The sequence below is a fragment of the Aquarana catesbeiana genome, linkage group LG11, assembly GCF_042186555.1.
Source record: "Aquarana catesbeiana isolate 2022-GZ linkage group LG11, ASM4218655v1, whole genome shotgun sequence".
NCBI lineage: Eukaryota > Metazoa > Chordata > Amphibia > Anura > Ranidae > Aquarana > Aquarana catesbeiana.
In genome coordinates this window covers 16090383-16116888 of record NC_133334.1, presented here as the reverse complement: position 1 = coordinate 16116888, position 26506 = coordinate 16090383, and the positions used below count along the sequence as shown (strand labels likewise).

The window sequence follows — 26506 nt, the reverse complement described above, 5'->3', positions numbered from 1 at the left end:
TATTTGATTTTTTTGCTTTTGAATGATGTTCTCTTACACTATAAGTAGGGTTTTAAAATGTTATATTACTTTTTTCAACTTTGCCAAATCAAAAGTGATGTATCATTTGCATAACTTTCCACATTTTGTGATGTCTTAAAATAAAAGAGTTTTTATATATTTCTTTGACTGTGCATATAGGCATTTGTATTCAGTTCCGGCCTAAAGAGAATTATAAAGCATTTTGTAAGAAATATACAATATAAGAGACCATTATTGGAAATCAGTATGGCGAATATCTCCACAGCCACCGTGTATTTCCCTTTGGTGCTTAGATAGGCCGGGATCATGGCAATCCAGACACTGCAGAACACCAGCATGCTGAAGGTGATGTATTTGGCTTCATTAAAACTGTCCGGTAATGTCCTGGCAAAAAAAGCTATAATAAAACTGACAGCAGCCAGGATCCCCATATAACCCAGGACAGAGTAGAACCCGATAGCTGACCCTTCATTACACTGAATGATAATCTTCTCCTGGTAGGAGTGTGTGTCCAATTCCTGGAAGGGAGGAGAGATGGACAACCAACTAATACAGATTATAACCTGAACATTGGAACAAGCTAAGACTGTACAGGTGGGCAGTTTTACTCCAATCCATTTCCTCCACACGCTGTTGGGTTTGGTGGCTTTGAAGGCAATGCAAACCATAATAGTCTTGGCCAATACAGAAGATACAGCTATTGTAAAGAGAATTCCAAAAGAAATTTGGCGTAACAAGCAGGTTACATCCACAGGACGACCCAGGAACACACAGAGGAAACCCAACATGATGGAGACCAGGAGGACAAAGCTGAGGCTCTTGTTATTGGCTTTCACAACTGGTGTGTCCTGGTGTAAAATAAAAATGATGAGTACTAGAAGAGTCTTCCCAAAATACAACAGTGAGAAGGTTATAAAAACTAGTGAGAGCGTGTCATCAGTGAAGGAAAGATATTCTACTTCCTTGTGAATACAGCGAGTTCTGTTCTCATTTGGCCATTCATGATCGGGGCATTTCATGCAGTTTTCTCTATCTGGAAAACAAAATAAAATGAATGAACACTGTGATCACTTATAGGATATCTTGTTTGGTTTATATATATTAATATAATCAAATATTAATATGCGTCAACATATCAAATCAGCTAAGTCGTTTATTTCTAGGTTACAATTCGGCCTTTTTAATGTTCTTTAGAGACAATACATACAAAAAGAGCATACCCACAGTAATATTTCATAGGCATTATCTGTAATATTTGATATTTCTCCATATGAACACAGGACACAACTATGACAACAAGGGTATATGGAAGAGCTGGGAACATTCCGGTATCCTGGGAGACAACTTTTTGAGCACTGAGATTTTGGAACCTAACAGAAAGCAACATGTTGTATGTTATACAGTATATATTTTATATTGGTTTTAGAAAAACAAGTTTTCAAATGTATAATTGACACTTTACAAGTGATGTAATCTCATCTCTATCCTACTTTCTCAGATAAAATCTCTTCTCCTATGGAGAGTGTGACAGACCGGGACAGAGGCTTTTGGAGAGGACTGAATGCTAACCCCTTGCCTTCTGATTATGGGCCCTGGATTTTAAGGGAACAATACTCTTTGCAAGGTGTATGCCTGGGGACCTTGAAGTAATGTTATTTTGGATTCAAGTCCATGTCCCCCCAAAACACAAAACTCTGGGAACCCTGTATATGCCATATTATAAACAGTGACTGATTCATAATGTTTGGGGCTCATAGAAGATGCTGATGTCATCAACTCCAGCCACCTGTTTGTCTGTTGTCTGCTATAATGTGTTTATTGTAAATAAGTCTAGTGTGGGCTCTAAGAGTATTTCACAAATTGTTGTTTGCATCAGTTAACTCTGCTATTGTGTGAAGGTTTTCTGTGTTTCTATTAATGATCATGTTGATTGTGTCTTCTGAGCTAAAAGACAGCAAGTCTGTCCTAAAGGTCATGCCTCTGAGTCACCTAGGCTGTCTAAAGGATTGGTAATTAGCTCATGTTATTAGGTTTCTGGTTACAGTTTGTATTGTCATCCTTGTGTATATATTTGTGTGAGATCTCAAATAAAAGGCTATTCCTGATCTACTCCAAGACTGGTGTTGTCTGGTGACTGGGTGGGTTAAAGAGTCTTGGATAGTGCTGGTTCTGGACAAAGGAAGCATTTACGGCGGACAAAGTTCTGTTGAGGACAAGGGTGTGTCACAGAGAGCAATTATTTGTGCTGAGATTCTTCCACTTGTAAACCATCTGCTGACTGTGGACTTTAACAATGCTTTTTATTTTTATTTTTATTACACAAACTCTAAAGCTTTTTTTTTCTGATTAGTAAATGACCAAATGAATGTGTGTTTTTTTTCTTTTTTAAACATCAAGTTATGATTACACCTATCTAGATTTTAAAAGCCAACTTATTATCTTACATATTTGACTGCAGCTAATCATTTTTCAAAATTTTACATATTTCATGCATGAATGAACTTGATTCATGAAATTATTTGTTCAATAAGGAGATGACAACATAATATTATTTGTGTTTTTATAAGGTGAGACTGTCTTAAGTTTTATTTCCTAAGGCAGAACTTCTGGATGCCCATCAAAAAGTACCTGTGATGTTATTAATGGAACCCAAACACAAGCGGTGGCAAGGTGCATTGCAGATGTACTTAATGCCACCACACATCTCTTCTGGCATAGCTTTGTGCACCATAAACAACTACACATTGGCATTATCCATCAGACCCCTTAATAACTTACCTCTCCTTACGTGACAAATTAGATCTAAAATCAAACGGCTCCCTAGAAAGTGGGAATGAAATTGCCTTTCAGTCAGTGGGGATGGAAGGAGGCTTTAGACATGACCGTCATCTGTTATAGTTCACCCTCAAAGTTTCCTCCTATTGCCTTCTCCAGCAATTCAATTTCCTCCAACTACCCCTCTTCCCAGAGTTCCTCCAAGATATCCAAAGCCAATATCTCATTATAGCCTATTTCACTTCCTGCCAGTGTTTTTGCTTCCCTAGCGTTATTTCCACCCGTCATGGCATAATACATTTTCACAGTAAGATTTCTAATGATTTTTTTTTCAGATCCACAAACAGTTCATACAGATGTAATGGGGGGAGGGGTTCAAGATGGAGCATAGGTACACTATTACATAAGAAAAATTGCTTCCACTTCTGTAAACCCAACTAGATACACTAAAAATCTTAATAGTTGAGTGACTGATTGCTAGATTTTTCCTTTTTTGGGTTCTCTCTCCTCCACATCTGGTCCCACTCCTCTTCTTTTTCTTTTCACCCCCCACACTTGGGGATCTCCCCAATACAAAAGGTGATTGAGGTTGACTGATACATATGTCTGGCCCCCAATCACATGTAAAGCCTCGTGCACATGGTTTGATTGTTGTGCGACCGAGCGTCTGATTCTTGTCAAAAGCGCGTGTGCATAATTTTGTCTAGCATACTAACAATCTGCAAATTGTCGTTCGACAAACACGAAAACGTAGTGACGTACTACGAGAGTATAAAGAGAAGGTTAATTTCTCGAGCGCCACCCTTTCGGCCCCTTCCGCTAATTTCGTGTTAGTAGACGTTTGGTGAACGTTGATTCGTTATTTTCAGATCTTACAAAAACAAATGCCTTTTAAAATAGGTTTGGCATAACTTCATCAGTATCACCAGCAAAGCAGCTTCATTATTATCCCATTAAAGAAGATGAATAATACTTTTCGGCCAACAAATGTTGGATGACAGGCTAGTAAATTTTCGTCGGACAACGGCTTGATGACTTATTTTCATATTGGTCAGTACACAAATCCGTCACACAAAAGTCGAAATGTACAAACACGCATGCTCGGAATCAATGCTCACCAAACATGAAATTAGCAGAAGGGGCCCAAAGGGTGGCGCTCACCATCAGGAAACCCACCCTAGAAAATGCCATACATTATGAATGCAGAGAGGAAGTGGTTGCAAATAGGTTGCAACAGGTTGCAACACTAGAAGTTGAAAACAAGTGAAATACTGTCATACCGTCAAGTCAGGTCGACACAGTACCAGACACTATTCACCTTCTTCCTTTTTTCTGAAACAGATAGAGTTTTCTTATGGTGGCATATAACCCCTTGCCTACCGGACACTTTTACCCCCTTCCTGCCCAGGCCAATTTTCAGCTCTCAGCGTTGTCACACTTTGAATGACAATTGAGCGGTCATGCTACACTGTAACCATGTGAAATTTGTATTGTATTCTTCACATAAATAGAGCTTTATTTTGATGGTATTTAATCACTGCTGGGTTTTTTACTTTTTACAAAAAAATGACAGAAAATTTTGAAAAAAAATGTCTAAGTTTCTGTCAGTAAATTTTGTAAATAAGTAATTTTTATCCTTCTCCGATGTGCGCTAATGAGGCTGCACTTATGAGCACTGATGAGGGGGCACTTATGGGCACTGATTAGGTGGCACTTATGGGCACTGATTAGGTGGCACTGATGAGGAGGCACTAATATGCTGCACTTATGGGCACTGATAGGTGGCACTGATGAGCACTAATAGGCAGCACTGATGGGTGGCACTGATGGGCGCATTGAGGGGTGGCACTGATAGGCACTGATGGGCATTGATGGGTGGCACTGATGGGCATTGATTGGCAGCAATGATGAGCATTGATAGGCAGCAATGATGGGCATTGATGTGTGGCACTGATGGGCATTGATGGGTGGCACTGATGGGCATTGATAGGCAGCAATGATGGGCATTGATGGGAAGCACTGATAGCCAGCACTGATAGCCAGCACTGACTGGCATCACTAATGGGCACTGATTAGTGGCACCTGTGGTCACTGATTGCTGGCACTGGTGGGCACTGATTGCTGGCACTGGTGGCGCTTTATTGTAATCAGACCTATTACATGTCTCAATGTCCCCTGCAAGGAGATGCCACTGATCGGCTCTCCTCGCCACACACTCTGTCAGTGGGAGGCAATAAGAGCTGATTACCGGCATTTCCGTGTTTACATGTGACAGGCTGTGATTGGACACAGCCGATCACATGGTGAAGGAGCCGCAGCTCTTTGCAGAGGTCAGGGTCGCGCCGTGTCCTAGCAACACAGAAGGGGAAGTGATTGCCGCACTGCATGCCCCCTGTGGGCATCATATGATGTTGTCCCAGAGCGAGAGCCGCACCACTCCTCTGTCATTTGAAGGTTGGGGAAGGGCGGGTGGCAATCGGTTAATCACCTTTGGGTTGTTTACTTTTTCCTAAATAGATGAAAAAATACCTAAAAATCAGTGTATAAGATTTAGTCTGCGTGAGGGTTATAGAGTCTACAAGCTATTGTACTTGAAAATTGATCACACCCGATGTACTGACGGCCTAGCTCATTCCTTAGGGCCATAAAATGCCAGGACAGTACAAATACTTATTTTGGAAAGTAGACAGTCCAAGGTATTTAGTAAGAGGCATGGTGAGTTTTTTGTTGTTGCAATTTTTTGAAAATGAAGAAATTAAGTACATTTTTTTTCACAATGTTGCCATTTTAACCATTTAAGTTACACTATATTACCAAAAGTATTGTGACGCCTGCCTTTACACACACATTACCTTTAATGGCATCCCAGTCTTATGCAGGCCATACTGTGCTTGAGTCGAATTGCACAATAATTCAAAAATCCGAAACTTCATGCATTTTGTGATCCGATGGTTCCACCATTGATTTCGAAATTTGACTAACCAAGCCTTCAATTTCCCCTAATGTTGCTACAGAAAAGAATTTTTGTGGCCGGGAATCTTATTTTCTTTCCGGGAATTTTCTTTTCTTTCCAGAAATTTTCTTTTCTTGTGCTCATGCGCATTTCTTTTCCAATTATATTTCTCACACGATTCTCCCATCATTAATTAGAAAGTCATTCGTTTTTAAAAAAAAATTTCCAACAAGCCGATCACTCAGATTCGATGGCTGCATGAAAATCGGCCCACTAATGGTGCAAAATTCAAATGAAAATTCTTAGATAAGATTTTCGAAAAGAAATTTTTTTTGGAATTTGACCCATGAATGACCTTCCTTTGTCCATTAGATTCAATATTGAGCTGGCCCACCCTTTGCCACTATAACAGCTTCAACTCTTCTGGGAAGGCTGTCCACAAGGTTTAGGAGTGTGTCTATGGGAATGTTTGACCATTCTTCCAGAAGCACATTTGTGAGGTCAGGCACTGATGTTGGGCGACAAGGCCTGGCTAGCAGTCGATAGGTGTTCTATCAGATTGAGGTCAGGACTCTGTGCAGGTCAGTCAAGTTCCTTCACCCCAAACTCACTCATCCATGTCTTTATGGACCTTGCTTTGTGCACTAGCCAAATCATTTGGTGGAGGGGGGATTATGGTGTGGGGTCACTTTTCAAGGTTTGGGCATGGCTCCTTAGTTCCAGTGAAGGGAACTCTTAAGGCGTCAGCGTACCAACACATTTTGGACGATTTCATGCTCCCAACTTTATGGGAACAGTTTGGGGATGCCCCTTCCTGTTCAAACATGACTACGCACCGGTGCACAGAGCAAGGTCCATGGTCCATACAGACATGGATGAGCGAGTTTGGGGTGGAGGAACTTGACTAGCTTGCAACCCGATAGAACACCTTTGGGGTGACTTCGAGTGGAGACTGCAAGCCAGACCTTCTCGTTCAACATCAGTGCCTGACCTGTGCTTCTGGAAGAACGGTCAAATATTCCCATAGACACACTCCTAAACCTTGTGAGCAGCCTTCCCAGAAGAGTTGAAGCTGTTATAGCTGCAAAGAGTGGGCAAACTCAATATTGAACCCTACAGACTAAGACTGGGATGCCATTAATGTTCACGTGCGTGTAAAGGCAAGTGTCCCATTACTTTTTGTAATATAGTGTATGTCTCACACTCAGCATAGGTATGCTTAAAATTACACCCCAAAACACATTTTGCTATGCCTCTTGAGTATGGGGAGACTTTTTCATAGTCTAGCCATATCGAGGGGCCCAAAATCCAAGGAGCGCCATTAGGCTTTCAAGAAGCATAAATTATAAGTAAATTATGCATCTAATTTTCTGACACTTTTTTGGTATGGGGGTCCGGGTACTGCCTAGGGGACATTGTTTTTATAGGAGGAGTGATTTTATTGATGTTTAAAGTAGAACAATAAAACTGAAAAATTCCTTTAAGTATAGTGCATGGGGGGTCCCCTTAGTCTGTCTTGTAAAGCTGCGCATCTGTACCATGTATAGAACATTCTGCAGCAAACCTGACATTTCTAAAGAAAAAAAATGAATACAATGACATTTAAATTGCAATACCATTGCCAGCAATAGAAAAATGTAACATAAAATGGTGTTTGGTCCCCCCATCCAACACAGGCCCTTCGGGTCTGATATAGATTTTAAGGGGAGCCCCATTTCACAATTAAAAAAAGAAAAACGGCTTGGTATCCCCCCAGAATCTATACCAGACCCTTATCCAAGCACGCAACCTGGCTGGCCAGGAAAGGGGGGGACAAGCCCCCCATCCTGAACCATACCAGGCCACACGCCCTGAACATGGCTCTGCCCCCCACCCCAAAGCACCTTGTCCCCATGCTGATGGGCACAAGGGCCTCATTCCCACAACCCTGGTTAGTGGTTGTGGGGGTCTGTGGGCAGGGGGCTTTAACAAGGGGCCCCCCAGATCCCAGCTCCCCCTTATGTGAATGAGTATGGGGTACATAAAGTATGAAAAAGTATTAAAATCACAGACAGTTTTTGACAATTCCTTTATTTAAAAACAAAATAAAACAGTGTTTCTCCATGCACCGGTCGGTGAAGTAAAAAAGTGGGCAGTGCCATCAGCTGATGCTGCCAGGTTGCCCCACCCCTTACCTATATAGGAACTGTCAAAAGGCTGAGGAGGAATTCAGTGGTCAGCCACCAACAAGTGCAGAGCATTTTTTTTCTTTTTAGGGTCCATTGGTGTGGCGGGTGTGGTGATTGACGATGGTGTTATATTGGGCACACTGTTTTTTAATTTTTTAATAAAGAAATTGACAAAAACTGTCTCTGTGTTTTTATTTATTGATGACACTTTTTTGGTGAATTGGTAGGGGTACAATGTACCCCAATGCACTCCATACTCATTCCCATGGGGTACAGGATCTTGGGGCCCCCTTGCTTTCAAATTCTGATACGCTCCTTGCCCACAGACTCCCACAACCACAGCCCAGGGTTGTGGGGATGAGGCCCTTGTCCCCATCAACATAGGGACATGGTGCTTTGGGTTGGACAGAGCCCCCCCTTATGCCCCAAAGCACCCCCCAGGTTGAGGGCATTTGGCCTGGTATGGTTCAGGAGGGGGGGCACTCACTCATCCCCCTCCCTTTCCTGGCTTGCCAGGCTGCATGCTCGAATAAGGGTTTAGTATGAATTTTATGGGGGGCCGCAGTTTTTTTTTTACATTTTGTTGTGGGGTTCCCCTAAAAATCCATACAAAACCCAAAGGGCCATTTTTTTTTTCACTTTTTTATTGCTGGCAATGTTTTTTTTATTCAGCTGTCAGCGGGGAAGCCATTGACAGCTGATGACTAATTGGTTGTTAACCACTTGCTGACCATGCTATAGCTGAATGATAGCTACAGCACGCCTGGTTAGTTCTGGGAGGGCATCCATTGACTTCCTCCCGTGCTCATGCTTATTGCACGCCCGCTGGGACTCGCAGCTGGGAGTGTCTGTGATGGCTGGGTGCTCAGGACCCAGCGCATCAAGGATTAGGGAAAAGGGCCAGTTACAGGCCCTTTACTATGTGATCACTCCATTCAGTGATGGAGCAATCACTTTGTGAACAAACTGGCGCCATGTCCAGTTCATCTCTGTGCTCTCCTCACACTGATCAATACAGCATGTGAACAGAGGAGGGAGACTGCAGCAGCCTGAGTGGGCTGGATTGGGGTGCCCACAGCGCTCATCTGTGCCTTATCCGTGCCCATCAGTGCTCATCAGTGCTCATCCATGCCTCATCTGTGCCCATCAATGCTCATCCACGCCTCATCTGTGCCCATTGGTGCTCATTTATGCCTCATCTGTGCCCATCAATGCTCATCCATGCCTCATCTGTGCCCATTGGTGCTCATTTATGCCTCATCTGTGCCCATCAGTGCTCATACATGCCTCATGCCATGCAATGAGTCAGGCTTAAGATGCCATGCAGTGCCTCAGCTTGTCTGTCTAGGGGACAGGAGCCACATTGGAATAGAGATTCTTTCAGCTCTGCAGGGGCAGGCCCAGAGGTGGTTCACACCATGGAAGCTTGAGCCATGAATGGTGGTGTGTGATAATGCCACTAATCTTCTGTCCGCACTCCGACAGGGAAAATTGACACATGTGCCATGCCTGACACATGTCCTCAATTTGTTGGTGTAGCATTTTTTAAACAGGTACCCAGGTTTGCAAAATCTTTTAAGGCAGGCCAGAAGGGTCTGTAGCCATTTCAGGCAGTCATACACAGCCAAGCCAGTGTACAGTTCGCTGAAATTCAGTGAGAATTCCACCTGCCTGTAAACCACCTAATTTGTGACATGCCCACCAGGTGGAACCAGGGCTGTGTTTTGGCCTAGGCCAACAAGGCCTAGGCCTAGGGCGGCACTTTGTGGGGGGCGGCAAAAAAAGCCGCCCCCCGCATGAGAGAAAGTCCCCCCACCCGATTCCCAGCTCCCGCGGCCGCCCCCCCGCACACATGCAGCCCACGGCGACCGCCTTGCTGTAGCGGCGCTGTTGTGTATGGGCGTGCTTGGCAGAGAGTGGAGGGGCGTGTGTATGGGCGTGCTTAGCAGAGCTCACGCCCCACCACCCTCTGACAAGCACGCCCATACACAGCAGCGCCGCCTGCTACAGCAAGGTGGCTGCCATGGGCTGCATGTGTGCGGGGGCGGGCGCGGGAGCCGGGAATCAGGAAGACGGGTGGGGGGACTTTCTCTCATGCGGGGGGCGGCGTGTGACTCACGCCCCCATAAGCGGCCGATGACTGGCGGAGGTGGAGCCTTATGCTCCGCCTACCCTCCTCCACACTGCTTGACCCTTCTCCTCGGCACAGCAGGTAAAGTTATTGAAAAAAATTATAAGAGTTTTATGGGAACAGTGTTGGCATTTGATGGCACAGTGGCTACAATTGATGGGGCACAGTGACAGCGTTTGATGGGGCACAATGACTGCGTTTAAAGGCACAGTGGCTGCAAATGATGGGCACAGTGACACGTTTGATGGGGCACAATGGCTGCGTTTAAAGGCACAGTGGCTACAATTGATGGGGCACAGTGACAGCGTTTGATGGGGCACAATGGCTGCGTTTAAAGGCACAGTGGCTGCAAATGATGGGGCACAGTGACAGCGTTTGATGGGGCACAATGGCTGCGTTTAAAGGCACAGTGGCTGCAAATGATGGGCACAGTGACAGCGTTTGATGGGGCACAATGGCTGCATTTAAAGACACAGTGGCTGCAATTGATGGGGCACAGTGACAGCGTTTGATGGGGCACAATGGCTGCATTTGATGGCACAGTGGCTGCAAATGATGGGCACAGTGGCTGCATTTGGTGGGCACAGTGGCTGCGTTTGGTGGGCCCAGTGGCTGCGTTTGGTGGGCACAGTGGCTGCAAATGATGGGCACAGTGGCTGTATTTGGTGGGCACAGTGGCTGCGTTTGATGGCACAGTGGCTGCGTTTGATGGCACAGTGGCTGCGTTTGATGGCACAGTGTCTGCGTTTGGTGGGGCACAGTGTCTGCGTTTGGTGGGCACAGTGGCTGCATTTGATGGGGCACAGTGTCTGCGTTTGGTGGGCACAGTGGCTGCAATTGATGGGCACAGTGGCTGCGTTTGATGGGGCACAGTGTCTGCGTTTGGTGGGCACAGTGGCTGCAATTGATGGGCACAGTGGTTGCGTTTGGTGGGCACAGTGGCTGCGTTTGATGGAACAGTGGCTGCATTTGATGGGGCACAGTGAGGCTACAATTGATGTCTTTTTTTCAGAATTTCTTAGTTTGTTTGCACCCCCAAAAAATTTTGAGCACCAGCCGCCACTGGCATGTGCAAAGTGCTCCATGCATGCTAAAATCAATGCAAACCCTTTAAACAGTCCACATTTAGTTGCAGTCTCCAGGGAGTGGGGAAGGGTACCTGTTCCCCCCTCCCCCCTAAAAGGAGCCAAATGAGCCTAAAGAGGAAGGGGTGTGGTTTACAGATGATAGGGCGGGTCTAAAACAGGAAGGGGTGTGGCCTCGGCAGCAAGGGGTGGGTCGTATTTAAATTAGGGGGGTGCATGAGTTTAGTCAGGCCTAGGGCAGCACAAAACCTAAATACACCACTGGGTGGAACTCAACTTTGGCAATGCTGCAGTTGCTGCACATGCAGCAGAGGACCGTCAACGAGTACCTGTGAGAGTATGGCACAAGTAAAGGCTCAGGAGAGCTTTTTTTCCACACCAAAAGCTGCTGATAAAGGATACATGCACTGTACTGTCACCATTTGAGGAGGTCACAAGGATGGTGAGCCATGACAATGCATGCATCAGTGACACAATCTCTGTTGTGCTCCTGCTGGAGCATACACTGCAAGGCATTATGGACAGGGCGCTCAAGGCAGAGCAGCGGGAGGAAAAGGAGGACTTATTTTTCTTTCAAGGCCCACTTTATGCAGGCACTATTCTTCTGATGCCACAAAACAAACAAGAGGAGAGAGAAGAGGAGGAGGATTCTGGCAGTTTTGGAGGCATAGAAGAAGAGGCAGACATACGTCAAACCTTAAAGGAAGGTTTTCAATCCCCAGAAACCTTGAAAGTAGTACGTGGCTGGAAGGAGGTAGTTCCAGATGCTTTTAACCTCAGAGACCCCAAGGACTCTGCTTCCACAAACTTGCAGTGCATGGGCTCCCTTATTCTTCAAAGCCTGCAAAAGGACCTGAGAATTTGTGGCATCAAGGAGAAGAACCATTATTGGTTGGCAACCCTTCTTGACCACCGTTACAAGGGCAAAGTCTCGGAACTCATTCTGCCTCAAAGAGGGTGCAGAAGATGAAATATCTTGAGGACAGCTTAAAGACGAGTTTATGTAATGCCTTTTCAGACTCTGGTAGTTTACTGTCAGCTTCCATATTCCATCATCAGCATCTGCATCATAAGGTGGAAGATTATTCAGGGGTGGAAATAAACATGGAGAGCTCTCCAGTAGACGATCCACTGGGTGTCTGGGTCATGAGAACAGACCGCTGGCCAGAACTTGCCCAGTATGCAATTGAGCTGCTGGGCTGCCCTGCATCCAACATGCTTTCCAAATGGGCATTCAGTACTGCTGGTGGTTTTGTGACAGATAAAAGAGCACTTCTGTCCAAAGACTCCGTTGACCGGCTGTCAATTGTCAAAATGAATCAGTCCTGGATTAGCAGCAGCTATCAAGCCCCTGATGCCGTTGTCGCTGATTAAGTGTTATTGCGATCTCAAATCTCTGCAAGACTGTCTAGGCTACCTAGCTTTGTGGGCGTTGATTTTTTATTGAAGTAATTCATTATATAGGTTTCATGGGCACAATTAAAACCAAAGGACCAATTTTTCCACTCCTGTTTGACAGGTGCATAAAATTAGAAATTTTTACAGCAAGTCCAAATCTTGCTTTTATCAAGAGTACCTTTAGAAAGTTATGGGGTAAAGGCACCACCATCGCCCAAAGACCAGTTTTTCTGCAGCTGCATGACAGGGGCATCATTAAAATCACTTCTCCCTTAAAAACAATCTTTTTTCAAAGTTTTTTTTGCATTGATACATGTCCCCCAAGGCAGTAGCTGGGCCCCCATACCCTTTTTATGCCAATGACTTGTATATAAGACTTCAAAATTAGGACTTTTAATTTTTCAAGTTCAGGTCTCATAGAATTCAATAGGGTTAGCGGCTCAAGACCAAACTTTTGCGATGTTCGAGAGTTTTGGCACAAATCAAACCTTTTTGTAGCACCATCATTTTTCCTGACACCTAAATATATATCTAGACAAGACAACAAGAAGAGAGTATGTGAACCCTAGATTTATTTTTCGGTTTGTTTCACATGATGTCTCACTATATATATATATATATATATATATATATATATATATGCATATTCTTTTTTTGTAAATGTGTTGCAAAGTTTCTTAGTCAGAGAGCAGCACTTCCTGTTTCAGGTTGATAACACTAAGCTGATGCTTCACAAATTTCAGCAGTGTTGTCAACCTGTTGTACTTACTTCTTTAGTTGACCATTGGGATGACTATCTGCTATACCAAATATTACAAACAGTAAGCTGCAAGTTGGTCACCGGTCACAAATCATGACTCGTTGACACATCTCCACTGAAGGATTCTAATAAAAGTCTAATCTATTTTTGGCCACATTTGTGCTCACCTTGTGTCTATATTTTCCTTCATCATCTGCCTGACCTTTAAGACAAGAATAATTCTGAGATGAGTACAGAACTTGTAGAGCATTAACCACATGTTCCACCGCGCGATACACAGGATCTGAAGTTCTGTTAGATGAATAATCTCTGGAGTCTGGTAAATGTTCCTGACCTGTACAATTGTGAAGAGAAATGTGATACAATTTTTCATACAAAGTATCTTTTTTTTTGTTCCCTGACGAGCAGAAAAGTGTTGTCATCCACAGATTTTCAAGTAACTTGTCTTTTGGGCAGATCATTGGATGGAAACCATCAACAAAATTTTTAAAATTCTTATCAGCTTCAGACCAAAAGTTCAAGGATAAGCTACAATTCAAAATCTCCGGATACTTTTCTATAAGAGCAATATTTGAGGCCCAATTAGGAGGGAGGATGAATGTTACATCCCTGAATAATCTTCTCAGTGAGGAATGAAACATGACATCATGATATGTTCCACAGAGTATGATCACTTTTACCGATGATTTCTCAATGGTGCTATATGCACTTTCCAAAGCATGACTTTCAGGCATTAATACATTGATACCAGTTGTTATTATAAAGGCCACACAATACCTACGATTTAACAAAATTTTTAATAACCAAGATGATTCTCTTGCTCCACTTTCATCTGCAGATGATATTATTCCAATCCAAGTCCATCCAAAATGTCTCAGTAGATCTGATATATAATGATAAACCCTAAAGTCATCTTGGACCGCATGGTAAAAAGAGGGAACGCTAGCTCTGTTGGTCAAAGTATGATCCACTGCCCCATAACTGATCTAAAACACAGGATGATGTGTTTCAACATTTTGGCTATAAACTTACAAGAAATAGCTAAGCTTCAAAGGATTTAGGAAGACACACTTTTTCTAAAATAAAATTTATTGCACATTCTCTAAACATTTACATACAAATCCTTAGCTGCGTCATTGAAATACATCCACATAAAGAATAACCTGCACATTCAATGGGCCAAGCAACATATACCCTCATTCACCAAAATCTGCACTCCAGCTGCAAAAAGTGACATTCACTTAATAGCCACCTAAAAACTTTTTCTTGCAGATCCATAAAGCCATAAAAATTGCCTCCCTTTGAGGGCCACTAGTGGAAACTTTGCATGACTGCTGCCTCTCAATCCCTTCTGTCATGACAGATGGAATGCAACTAATGATCAGTATCCAAATATGACATACTGATCACATGTAGGCTATGGTCCTCATTGACAACAAAAAAAAAAGCTTTCAGCCTACAGCTAGCCATTGCCACTTTTACACCAACTGTTTTTTTTTTTTTTTTTTTAGGTCAAAGCTTCCTTTACCTGTAGGAGGGGTTTACAGCTATTGTCCAACATTATGCTAGAGCCAACAGTTGAGGGATATGGCAATACACAGTGTGGAACACCATAGAAAAACACAAGGACAAGTTAGGAGCCTTTTAGTTTTTTTAAGTTATTTTTACTAATGCCAGATCCTCTTCTGGGATCAAAATGAAAAGAGCCTAAATTATGTTTACTATTTATGATTACTGATTACTAATCACTGCTTATGTGTCTATGTTCTCTGATGAAGCAATGGATGTAGTGGAGAGTACAGGTATATATACAGTTGTGCTCAAAAGTTTGCATACCCTGTCAGAAATTGTGACATTTTGAATCTATTATTGAAAATATTACTGATCATGCCAAACAAATGTCTTTTATTTTATTTAATAATCACATGAAGCCATTGATTATCACATCATTTTTTTGATCCTTTATAAATCATAATGATAACAGAAATGGCCCTGTTAAAAAGTTTACATACCCTGGAATGTTTAACCTTGGTACAGACATAGAAGGTGGCACAAACAGGTTAAAATGGCAATTAAAGTTTAATTTCCCACATTTGTGGCTTTTTAAATCACGATTACTGTCTGTATATAGTCAATGAGTTTGTTAGCTCTCACATGGATACACTAAGCAGGCTAGACACTGAGCCATGAGGAGGTAGTAAAGAACAGTCAAAAGACCTGCGTAACAAGGTAATGAAACATTACAAAAATGGAAAAGGATATAAAAAGATATCCAAAGCCATGAATATGCCAATCAATACTGTTCAATCACTTAATAAGAAGTGGAAAATTTCTTATTTTTGTAAATATTTTATTATATTTTATTATATCTTTTCATGTGACAACACTGAACAAATTACACTGCTTCTTGCAATGTAAAGTAGTGAGTTTACAGCTTGTATAACAGTGTAAATTTGCTGTCCTCTCAAAATAACTCAACACACAGCCATTAGTGTTTAAACCTCTGGCAACAAAAGTGAGTACACCCCTAAGTGAAAATGTCCAAATTGGGCCCAATTAGCCATTTTTCCTCCCGGTGTCATGTGACTTGTAAGTGTTACATGGTCTCAGGTGTAAATGGGGATCAGGTGTTAAATTTGGTGTTATCACTCTCACTCTCTCATACTGGTCACTGCAAGTTCAACATGGCACCTCATGGCAAAGAACTCTCTGAGGATCTGAAAAAAAGAATTGTTGCTCTACATAAAGATGGGCTAGGCTATAAGAAGATTGCCAAGACCCTGAAACTGAGCTGCAGCATGATGGCCAAGACCATACAGAGGTTTAACAGGACAGGTTCCACTCAGAACAGGCCTCACCTTGGTCGACCAAGAGCTTGAGTGCAGGTGCTCAGTGTCATATCCAGAGGTTGTCTTTGGGAAATAGAAGTATGAGTGCTGCCAGCATTGCTGCAGTGGGGTGGGGGGTCAACCATGTCCTGTGGTCTAATGAGACCAAGATAAACTTATTTGGTTCAGATGGTGTCTGATGTGTGTGGCGGCAACCAGGTGAGGAGTACAAAGACAAGTGTGTCTTTCCTACAGTCAAGCATGGTGGTGGGAGTGTCATGCTCTGGGGGTGCATGAGTGCTGCTGGCACTGGGGAGCTACAGTTTATTGGTGAACCATGAATGCCAACATGTACTGTGGTATACTGAAGCAGAGCATGATCCCCTCCCTTTGGAGACTGGGCCGCAGGGCAGTATTCCAACATGATAACGACCCCAAACACACTCCAAGACGACCACTGCCTTGCTAAAGAAACTAAGGATAAAGGTGATGGACTGGCCAAGCATGTCTCCAGACCTAAACCATATTGAGCATCTGTGAGGCATCCTCAAACAGAAGGTGGAGGAGTGTAAGGTCTCTAACATCCACCAGCTCCGTGATGTCGTCATGGAGGAGTGGAAGAGGACTCCAGTGGCAACCTTTGAAGCTCTGGTGAACTCCATGCCCAAGAGGGTTAAGGCAGTGCTGGAAAATAATGGTGGCCACACAAAATATTGACACTTTGGGCCCAATGTGGACATTTTACCTCTGGGGTGTACTCACTTTTGTTGCCAGTGGTTTAGACATTGATGGCTGCGTGTTGCGTTATTTTGAGGGGACAGCAAATGTACACTGTTATACAAGCTGTACACTCACTGCTTTACATTGTAGCAAAGTGTCAAAGTGTCAAAGTGTCAATATTATATTGACACTTTATATATTTATGTTTTTAATTGTACCTGTATGCTTATGCATATGATAGATATGCTGCACTTCTGCAATGTTAAAAAGTTTTATGGAAATGTTTATGCAAAAAATAAATAAATAACAGATGAGACTGACAAAACAGCCCTGATATACCAGACTTCAGACATAATTCATGTTATTATACTCACATGCATGTAGTTATATACAAATAACAGCTGATATATAGGCAAGGTTGTGGTTAAACTCTGGTCTCCAATAAAACCAGCTAATTCCTGGTGATCTCGGCAGGAATAATTTGGGATAGTCTCTCCTGGTCCAGATAAAATCTGTAAAACACTTTTTATGGCTTTTCTGGGATCAGAACACGAGTCATAAAGATGATATCCTAGGGTCACATTAGGCAGGATTGTTGGATTTTTATTCATTTGGTCAATGGCAAAAAGGAACATTTGAATATTCTTGTAGTAATGTTGCATAGGTCTGTTAATATAATGGATTCATAACATGGGTACAAGAGGTCATCAGTTTCCTAACACTTTTTGGTTTAATATCAATATGGAAATGAAAAAAGCTTATACCAACCCATTACAGTTGACAGATACAGAAATCAGTATTGTTTGTGTTAATATCTCATAAACTGGCTTACCAATAGGGATGAGCTTCAGGTTCAAGTCAGTCATGAGTTTAACCTTAACCCAAGCCATTTGCTGAATGGACAAACTAAGGCTAGTATTGGTCAGTTCACCCACCATTGGCTACTGCAGAAGGAAATAATTTAATGGTGGTATCAGTACAGCCACTAACTGATGACAGTTTCCGGCTCCCCACCATCTTTGTTTTAAATTGTGACCAATCCACCAGCTATCCTGGGTGATTTCATTGATCAGATATGGTCATAGCCTAGTCCTTTCCTTATGGATTTTGAAGGGGGCATCACACAACAAACTAAAAAAATATGGGATGCAGTCCTCCTGGAATCAACTCCAGACCATATTGTGCAGCCTGGCTGGATGGGAATGGGAAAGGGGCAGCTAACAGGCGACCCCCATCCTGAACCATAACAGACCATTCCACTTTCAACACCAGGAGTTAAGCTTGTCGGGGAGTAAAATGTATCTCAGTTTGTTCTGCAGGAGGATTACTGAACTGTGCTGAAGTTCTGAACATTAAACTAAAACTAAGACTTCCAGTTCCGGCGCCGCATGGAGAGGAGCTAGGTTGCATTGGCTCCCATTGCACTCCTCGTTTACCTGCTTTTCAAGCCTACCACCGCCTGTGGTATACCCCCCTGCTACCACAACACTGCCCAGGGGAACCCCATGGATCACTTTGCAGAGCGATCGCTCCTCCACACAGTCCTGTCTTCCCAAATAGCCACAGGGGGCACAGCTCCCAAAGCAGCCAATATGGCGCCCACTGTTTACACTGACTCTGGCACCTCAGTGGCATTTCAGCAGCCTCAGACACATTGCTTGCCAGCACTGATGGATCCTGCTTCTCCAGCTGGCATTGCCCAAGCAGTGGTAGCACTCCTCACCCCCATGATCACTGAGGCTGTGGACCAAGCAGTTCTTAAAGGCCTAGAGCAATGACATCGGGATCTACAAATCAAAGCCTTGCAAATCACGCAGACCGAGCAGCTGATCTCCCCTATTGAAGATGAAGCTGCAGAAGTATCTGCAGTGGTGGCTAGACTCTAATATTCAAAGGGAGCTTCGAGATAAGGTAATTATCTGGAAAATCGATCAAGATGCAACAATTTGCACATCATAGGGCTGCCAGAATCCTACACATTCCACTACTACCCCAGAGCAGTTGGGTCTCCACTCAAAATGCCTGGTGAAGTGTGCTCATCACATTGGGCAACCCTTGAACGCTAAGTGTCCTCTACCTTAATTATGCCAAGAAACATCAATCTTTCCACTGATCATCCGCTACTACTTTTTGCTGACTACTCCATTGAGGTGTTTCTCCAACGGAAAGCCTTCTCATCCGTCTGCTCCTCCCTCTACATCAACTATGTCAAATTTGCCTTGACATGCCCGCCTGTTCTCCATATTCAACCCTCCACTTGAGACTGCAACTCCTTCATATCTCCCTCGGAGGTGGAGCACTACCTCAACACTACTCAGGTCACAGCTATGGATCAAGAAAAATATTCCACCTCTCATGGACCCTCCTCCCCTAGAAGATCTGCTTTATCCTCATGGAATCCACAGAGCCCTCAAAAGCCTTCTCACAAACGTGTTCACTTTGGCCTTCCAGATGGAATCTCTGTAAACTGCTGAACTGCTCTACCTAAGCTTACACTTGGTTTACTCTAATTGTTTGTTAACGCCCTCTGGTTGGTTTTTAATTTGTTTTCTTATCTGCTAGATACTACAAATTGGTTTCTCTCTTGGAACGTATGGGCTCTCCCCATTATGGGAAGTAGGGATCTGGCCCATTTCATTTCTCTTGCGTAAGCTCCTTATATTCGCCTTCACCAATTGACATTTCATCTGCCGCACAGGCACCTTAAATTACTGGGTTCCCCCTTTCCCTCCTTCCCCTCGCTCTCCGCCTCCTCCTCTCCTCTTCCTTCTATCCTTCATCCTACTATCTTTTCCCTACGCCCTCTTCCCCCCCTTGGAGCTGTTCAATGCTCTTTGTCCTAGAGGAAGCACCCACTGCGGGAGCATTCTGGGAGTTAGCTCCGTGTGGAAAGAAGTAAAGTCCATGATGTTCTGTTGGAGTCCTATCCTCCTTGTTGCTTCTGTTTTGCCTAATTTGTTATTTGCTTTTTTTTCTTTATTTTAATAAGATTCTATAAATACGACAATGATACCGGACTCGACAGGGCGATGCCTGATGCAGTATTGCCCTTTTTTGGGCTGCTTCACTTAACTTTTTCACATTGCAACAGCCATGGCTCCTTTGGATGCAGGGGATCATCTTAAGATCATTTCGTGGAATCTTAAGGGTTGCATTCACCTAATAAACGCATGCAAATTTTGTGACATCTGAAACACATGTGGACAGATATTGCTTGCCCACTCAATCTCTATGCTCCATCTCTTAGATGTATGGTGTACTTCTCATCCTACTGACCGTAAATATACTTTTTCTGTTCCTCTGACATGGTCATCTTGGAACACAGTTCTAACATCTTGCAGCTGTCTGGGCTCAAATCCCCTCGTCCCGTGGGCACGTGGCACTTCTTCTCCTACCTTGCAAACAACGATGACTTTAAACACACCCTGATGGCTGCCTGGGTGGAATTTGCTGAAACCAATGGAGTCCATCTGACTACCCCTTATCTATTTTGGGAACCTGGTAAGGTTTTTCTCAGGGGGCGCATTACCTCCTATACCTCCCAATTCAAAAAACAATCTCATCTTAAATACCAACAGGCCAGCAAATCTCTTTGTCCAGCTCATCTTTCCCTGACTCGGAGCCGTACCCCTGCTAACTGTTGAGCCTAGCAAGCAGCCAAGTGCATTTTTGATTTGATTACTGGCGGCACAGCAGGAAGCAACAAAACAGTCTGCACTCCGAATCTAGTGCAGCTGTGCATGGCAGCCAATCAGCTTCTAATTTCAGCTTATTCAATTAAGTTTTGTCAATAAAACTTAAAAGCTGTTTGGCTTCTATGCAGAGCTGCAACAGATTTTGCACTCAACAGTTTTAGTAAATAAATCTAAAAGTGCCCAAACAAGGACCTTGATATTAGTATCCTCGGCTGTAATTTTAATGTCATTAAAATAAAAATATGTTTTCTAAGTGATACTATTATGTTTTGGTTCGTGCCAGAACTCTCGAACATCACAAATGTTTGGACCCGAACCATGAACCCCATTGAATTCATTGGGACCCAAACTTGAATAATCAAAAGTTCCCATTTGAAGGCTTATATGCAAATTGTTGGCCATAAAAATGGTATGGGGGCCTGGGTACTGCCCTGGGGGTCATGTACCAATGCAAAAAATACTTTAAGAAAATACTGTTTTTAAAGGAGCAGTGATTTTCATGATGCTTAAAGTGAAACAATAAAATTGAACAATTGCTTTAAATATAGTGCCTGGGAGGTCCCCTTAATCTACTTGTAAAGTGGCACATCTGTACTTTGTATAGAACCTGCTGCAGCAAAACTGACATTTATAAAGAAAAAAAAAAGACATTTAAATGGATTTTTCCTGCAAGCTTTCTTTAAAGAGGAAGTAAACCCTGATGGGTTTTACTTCCTCTTTGTTTCCCTGCAAAGGTAAAGCATAATGGGCTACTATGAATCGCATAGTAGCCCATTATGTGTCACTTACCTGAAACCGAAGCCTGCGATGCCACCACTGTACCCTTTTCCATGTGCGCGGGAGCCGCCAGTCACGGAGCAATCTCATTTAGAAACTGCACACTCGCCGCTTCTAAAGGAGTCTTGAGTGCGCCTGCGCCATTGTCTACGGTGCATGCGCCATAGACATCGGCGCTCGTCTAATTTCTAAATATCTCCTAAACCGTGGAGGTTTGGGAGATATTTCAAGCACCTAAAAGTAAGCCTTAATTTAGGCTTACCTGTAGGTAAAAGAGGTTGTAATGGGTTTACAACCACTTTAATTTATAAACAACAGCTTGGGGAACCAGTCTTTATGATGAGGCCACAATTTAGTGCACTCGGAATAAGATTAGAGATTTTTGTAATAAATTCTGGTGTCTCTTTGGTAGACTTTGCACGGAAATAACAAAGTTTTGCACCACAGTAAGCAAGCATTATGTGAAAAAGCCAAATTATAGTACACTTAGGCCAAGATTAACAATTTTTTTTTTCAGATAAAGTCTGTTGTCTCTTTTGCAGACTTTTGATAGAAGTAACACATGCAGAAAAATTGGGCTGTGGGTGTTGGTAGTGCCTTCACTCCATAACTTTCTAGAGGTACTGTTGATGAAAACAAGAATTGGCCTTGCTATAAAAAAAAAAAAAAAAAAAAAAATTGACACCCCGCTCAAACAGTTGCAGAAAAATTAGGCTTTGGGTTCTGTTGCCAATGGGCTGAGTGTTGGGGGGTTAAATGCCTTGTCAAGCATGTGGTACCCAAATAGCTAGAGTTTTTCCAATGCATGATCTGCTGGAGGCAAAGATTGTAAATTGCAACAGTGCGAGTGACTGCACATGTGCTAAAAAAGGCCCACACAGCTGAGCTGTGGGAAGTGGGCTGGGAGAAGAGAGCTCTACAATCAGATGGAATAGGATGGCTGCTCCCTACTGTTCTATGATGGCTGCCTCTGGAGGACATCCTGCCTCGTTGGTGTTGTGCCTCACCCTCACTTTCCTCCTCTGTTCTATCTGACACCCAAGTCGGGTCAGTGACCTCATCATCATCAACCCCTCCATCCTCATCACTGGAGCCAACTTGGCAATAGGCTGGGAGAATATGACTGCCAATTTGTTGTTTATCAGTGTTCTCCCTTCTCTGTGGGCTCATGTTACTCCCTTCCCCAACCTCAGAACCAACATCAGAATCAAGTAATGTCTGTGCATCCTCAAGAAGCAAGTGGCCGGTGCTGTGTTTAAATAATTCAGCTGACTCCTCCGTGCATGACACTGAGGCAATGGCAGAAGTAGCTGTAGATAAGGAGGCAGAATAGGCCAGCTGCGGTGGACTGTGAACTAGTGTCAGCTTGGGTGATAGAGGATGAGGATGGATTAGTAAGCCAGTCCACCACCACCTCTGCATGCTGTGGCTGGATAGCATGACCAATGTCAGTAAAAAGAGACAAATGTGCCCTGCCTGAGGATGGACCACGTCCACCTTTTCCTGTGGATACAGACACTGATTGCCCCCTCATAGTGGCATGGGAACATTTGTCTCTCCTTGTTGGCCTCCCGTGATGGTGAGGGGTGGCTTATTACACAAAAGTATTACATAATAGGAAATGGGTGATTTGTTGCACTCTATTTAATGAAATGTGGTGTTTGGTGCACTATAAATTGAGCACTGCTGCTGACACAAATTGAAAAACTTTATAAAAAAAAAAATATATATATATATATATATATATATATATATATATATATATATATATATGTGTGTATATATATTTATATATTAATAAAAAAGGGGGAACACCAGCATTACAGTAAGACAAACTGCGGCTAACAATTTAAAGAAAGAAGACAGGGGAACAACACCAATAATAATGAAAAAGATGGAGCAAAAAAAAAAAATGAAATGTGGTGCTTGGTGCAGTATAAACTGTGTACAATTGAGGCCTGCTGCTGACACAAATTGAAAAACTAAACAAAAATGAAATATATTTTAAAAAAAGTGGGGACACCAGCATCGCAATAAGACAAACTGCAACTGACAATTTAAAAAAAAAAAGAAACAAATAAAAGGACGCAGTGAAAAATACATGCTCTGCCCCCCCCCACCCCAAAGCCCCTTGTCCCCGTATTGATGTTGAGGGCATGTGGCCTGGTATGGTTCGGGGAGGGGGGGCGCTTGCACATCCCTCCCCTTTCCTGACCTGCTGGGCTGTGTGCTCAGATAAGAGTCTGGCAATCCACCCCCCCATTGACATGCCTTTTTTTTAACCACTTCAGCCCCAGAAGATTTGACCCCCTTAATGACCAGAGCATTTTTTGCGATACGGCACTGCGTCGCTTTAACTGACAATCAAACATAGGAGGAGTCCTTTTAATTCTCCCATATAGAGGAGTGTATGTCTCCCATGGTTCAGAGAAGCAGGATCTTCCATTCTATGGATAGCGTAGGACCCACTGATATTGGGGTACTTTGACGTAGTAGTGGGCTTAGCACTATATGGCCATATGGTGCAACTAAATCCCCATATTTTCTGAATATGCTCAAGTGTTTTTAAATAGCCTTGCAGGAGTTAAATGTCATTTTGCTATGTGTGCGGTGTAATCTTTTTTTGCGCTTTAACTGACAACGACGTCCTTTTTTCCTCACAAATAGAGCTTTCTTTTGGTGATATTTGATCACCTCTGTGTTTTTTTTTTTACGCTATAAACAAAAAATGACCGACAACTTTGAAAAAAATTTGGACCGACAACTTTTTGCTATAATAAATACCCCCCCAAAAAATATATAAAAAAAAAATTTCTTCCTCAGTTTAGGCCAATATGTATTCTTCTTCATATTTTTGGTAAAAAAAAAAATCTCAAAAAGTGTATATTGATTGGTTTGCGCAAAAATTATAGCGTCTACAAAATAGGGGATAGATTCATGGCATTTTTATTATTATTATTTTTTTATTAGTAATGGCGGCGATCTGCAATTTTTTTGGGGACTGCGACATTGCGGCGGACAGATTGGACACTTTTGACACTATTTTGGGACCATCGACATTTATACAGTGATCAGAGCTAAAAATGGCCACTGATTACTGTATAAATGTCACTGGCAGGGAAGGGGTTAAACACTAAGGGGCGATCAAGGGGTTAGTTGTGTTCCCTCGTTGTGTGTTCTAACTGTAGGGGGGATGGGCTCACTAGAACATGAGAGAGATCACTGGGGGCAGTAGATCCCTATCATGTCACTAGGCAGAACAGGGAAATGCCTTGTTTACATAGGCAGTTTTCTGTTCTGCCTCTCCTCACTGTAATCGCCGGGCGTGCCTGTTATCCTGTTTTTGCAGACTGACGTACAGGTACATCAGTTTGCATAGGAGAGCCATTCTGCCGACTATATCGACGTGAGCCGGTCAACAAGTGGTTAATAGCCGGGTGCCGGCAATTGTAACCGCGAGTGATTTTAAATGGGATTTGACTATAATTAAAATATTTTTTTTTATTGCTGCACTTTAAACATAATTAAAATCACTGCTCCTGAAAAAATGATTGCTTTTAAAAAAATAACAAACATTGATACATGTCCCCCAGGGCAGTACCCAGACCCCCATACCCCTTTTATGGCCAATTACTTGCATATAAGCCTTCAAAATGGGCACTTTTGTCATTATCCTGTTCGGCTCCCATAGACTTGAATGGGGTTCGCCATTCAGGTTAGAACATTTCCCCTGTACGGTAGTACTGCTGTGAACTGAACAGGGGGGTGTTTGGCCCATCCCTACTCCCCAGTCAATAAACTTAGTAAAATTGATCTATGAAGTCTGACTGGGTTGAACTCTGTTATAGTATAATAGCAATAATATGCACGGCCTAATTGCCCTAAAACTAACCTGAGCCAAAAAGTGAGAAAAAGTCAGCATAAATTTGAAGCTTCCCACAGAGGTATGTGTGATGGATTTAATTTTGTATCATGACTGTAAACCTGAGAATAGGGAAGACATTCGGGTCGGGTTAGATAAGAGTTGTAACCCAACTTAGCTTGTTTGCTGAGATATTTGAGTTATTGAAAGATTCACCTTATTATCTATATGGTAGAAAACTTGTGAATCAAAAAACTGGAAAACTCTTTTGGGCTTAAAGTGACTGTGAACGGTCCCTGCAATAGAAGAGCAATTGATTGCTGAAATATATGTAATTTCTGCAACAGGGCAGAGGTAGGAGACATGGGTCTTCAGAAAGATCAATAGATTTCTTCTTCTACAGCAGAGTACTTTCATTTGTTTTTGTTTGTTTTTTTTTTGCCTCTTCTAACCTGATAGGGTCACTTTTAGAGATTGTTTTATAGACAAATGTATAGACTTTTCTACCAACTTAGAGAGAATTTTCTTGCATCAGTAAAAGCAACACAGTAAACTGTTTTGAATAAAGGGAGCAAATGATATGTAAAATGCAGCAATACATAATCCGTCATCCAGTAATCTGGCATCATAAATTGTGTTTGTTAGACGTGATTGCAATTGTTCAGTTCATCATTATTTCATTACCTTACAGATATGAGTATCAAAATGCTTTTTTTGTTCAAGTTACATACTTCATACAGAATATTTTAGTAAGATTCGGCTTCTCAGGGATCTTGTATCCGGCCATGAGACAGTTGACGGTGAAGACTCCTCCGATGATGATGTCTCCATCCTGAACATATTCATAATCCTCGTACGCTGGTACAATCTGCAGGTGACAAGCTGGTGATGGACTGTGGATATTGATCAGACATAATGTTAAACACATAAATAAAACAAGCCACATTGTTTTACAAAATTAAATGTTTCCTTAAATCTGAACAAATGCAGAGGAAAAAATCTGTACACTGGATGGTGTGAGCTGCCGTGTCTGTTGGTGCAGCAGGTCGGAGCCCTCTGTGCTCGGTTTATAAAGACGTGTAGTGGAGAGATTTAGAACCTCGAGTTTATTTAGTTGTGGGAAAGAGGAAAATAGGCCTTTGTATTTTAGTTAAAGCTTTGGTCTGTTTAAAATGTTCATGAAAAAAATTTCTAAAAGCAATAGTTAAATAGAAAATAGAAAATAAAGCATTTCTAATAAAATATGTAATGTGATTAAAAGCATTTTTCTTTTCATGATTCCGTGTCTGTTCTGTTTTCTTGCCCACCTGATGCTCTTAAACGTTCCATACAT

The 26506-nt window shown here is 42.6% G+C and overlaps 1 protein-coding gene across 1 annotated transcript; it reads right to left on the bottom strand.

Annotated features, from left to right (window-relative positions):
* Positions 1–152: 152 nt before the first annotated feature.
* LOC141112923 (vomeronasal type-2 receptor 26-like) lies at positions 153–26506 on the bottom strand. Its single transcript, XM_073606029.1, has 6 exons — positions 26481–26506; positions 25905–26066; positions 17214–17505; positions 13459–13625; positions 1246–1391; positions 153–1054 (listed from the first exon to the last, which is right to left on the bottom strand). The coding sequence occupies exons 1-6, from the start codon at positions 26504–26506 to the stop codon at positions 153–155; spliced, it is 1695 nt and encodes a 564-aa protein (XP_073462130.1).

Bases quoted from the DNA above. Each gene is read 5' to 3' on its own strand.
- LOC141112923 (XM_073606029.1), bottom strand. From the start codon at position 26,506: ATGTATGGAACGTTTAAGAGCATCAG. The intron at 26,067-26,480 runs GTGGGCAAGAAA...CAATATCCACAG, and splicing joins GGAACGTTTAAGAGCATCAG to TCCATCACCAGCTTGTCACC. The intron at 1,055-1,245 runs GTGGGTATGCTC...TTTGTTTTCCAG, and splicing joins AATGCCTATGAAATATTACT to ATAGAGAAAACTGCATGAAA.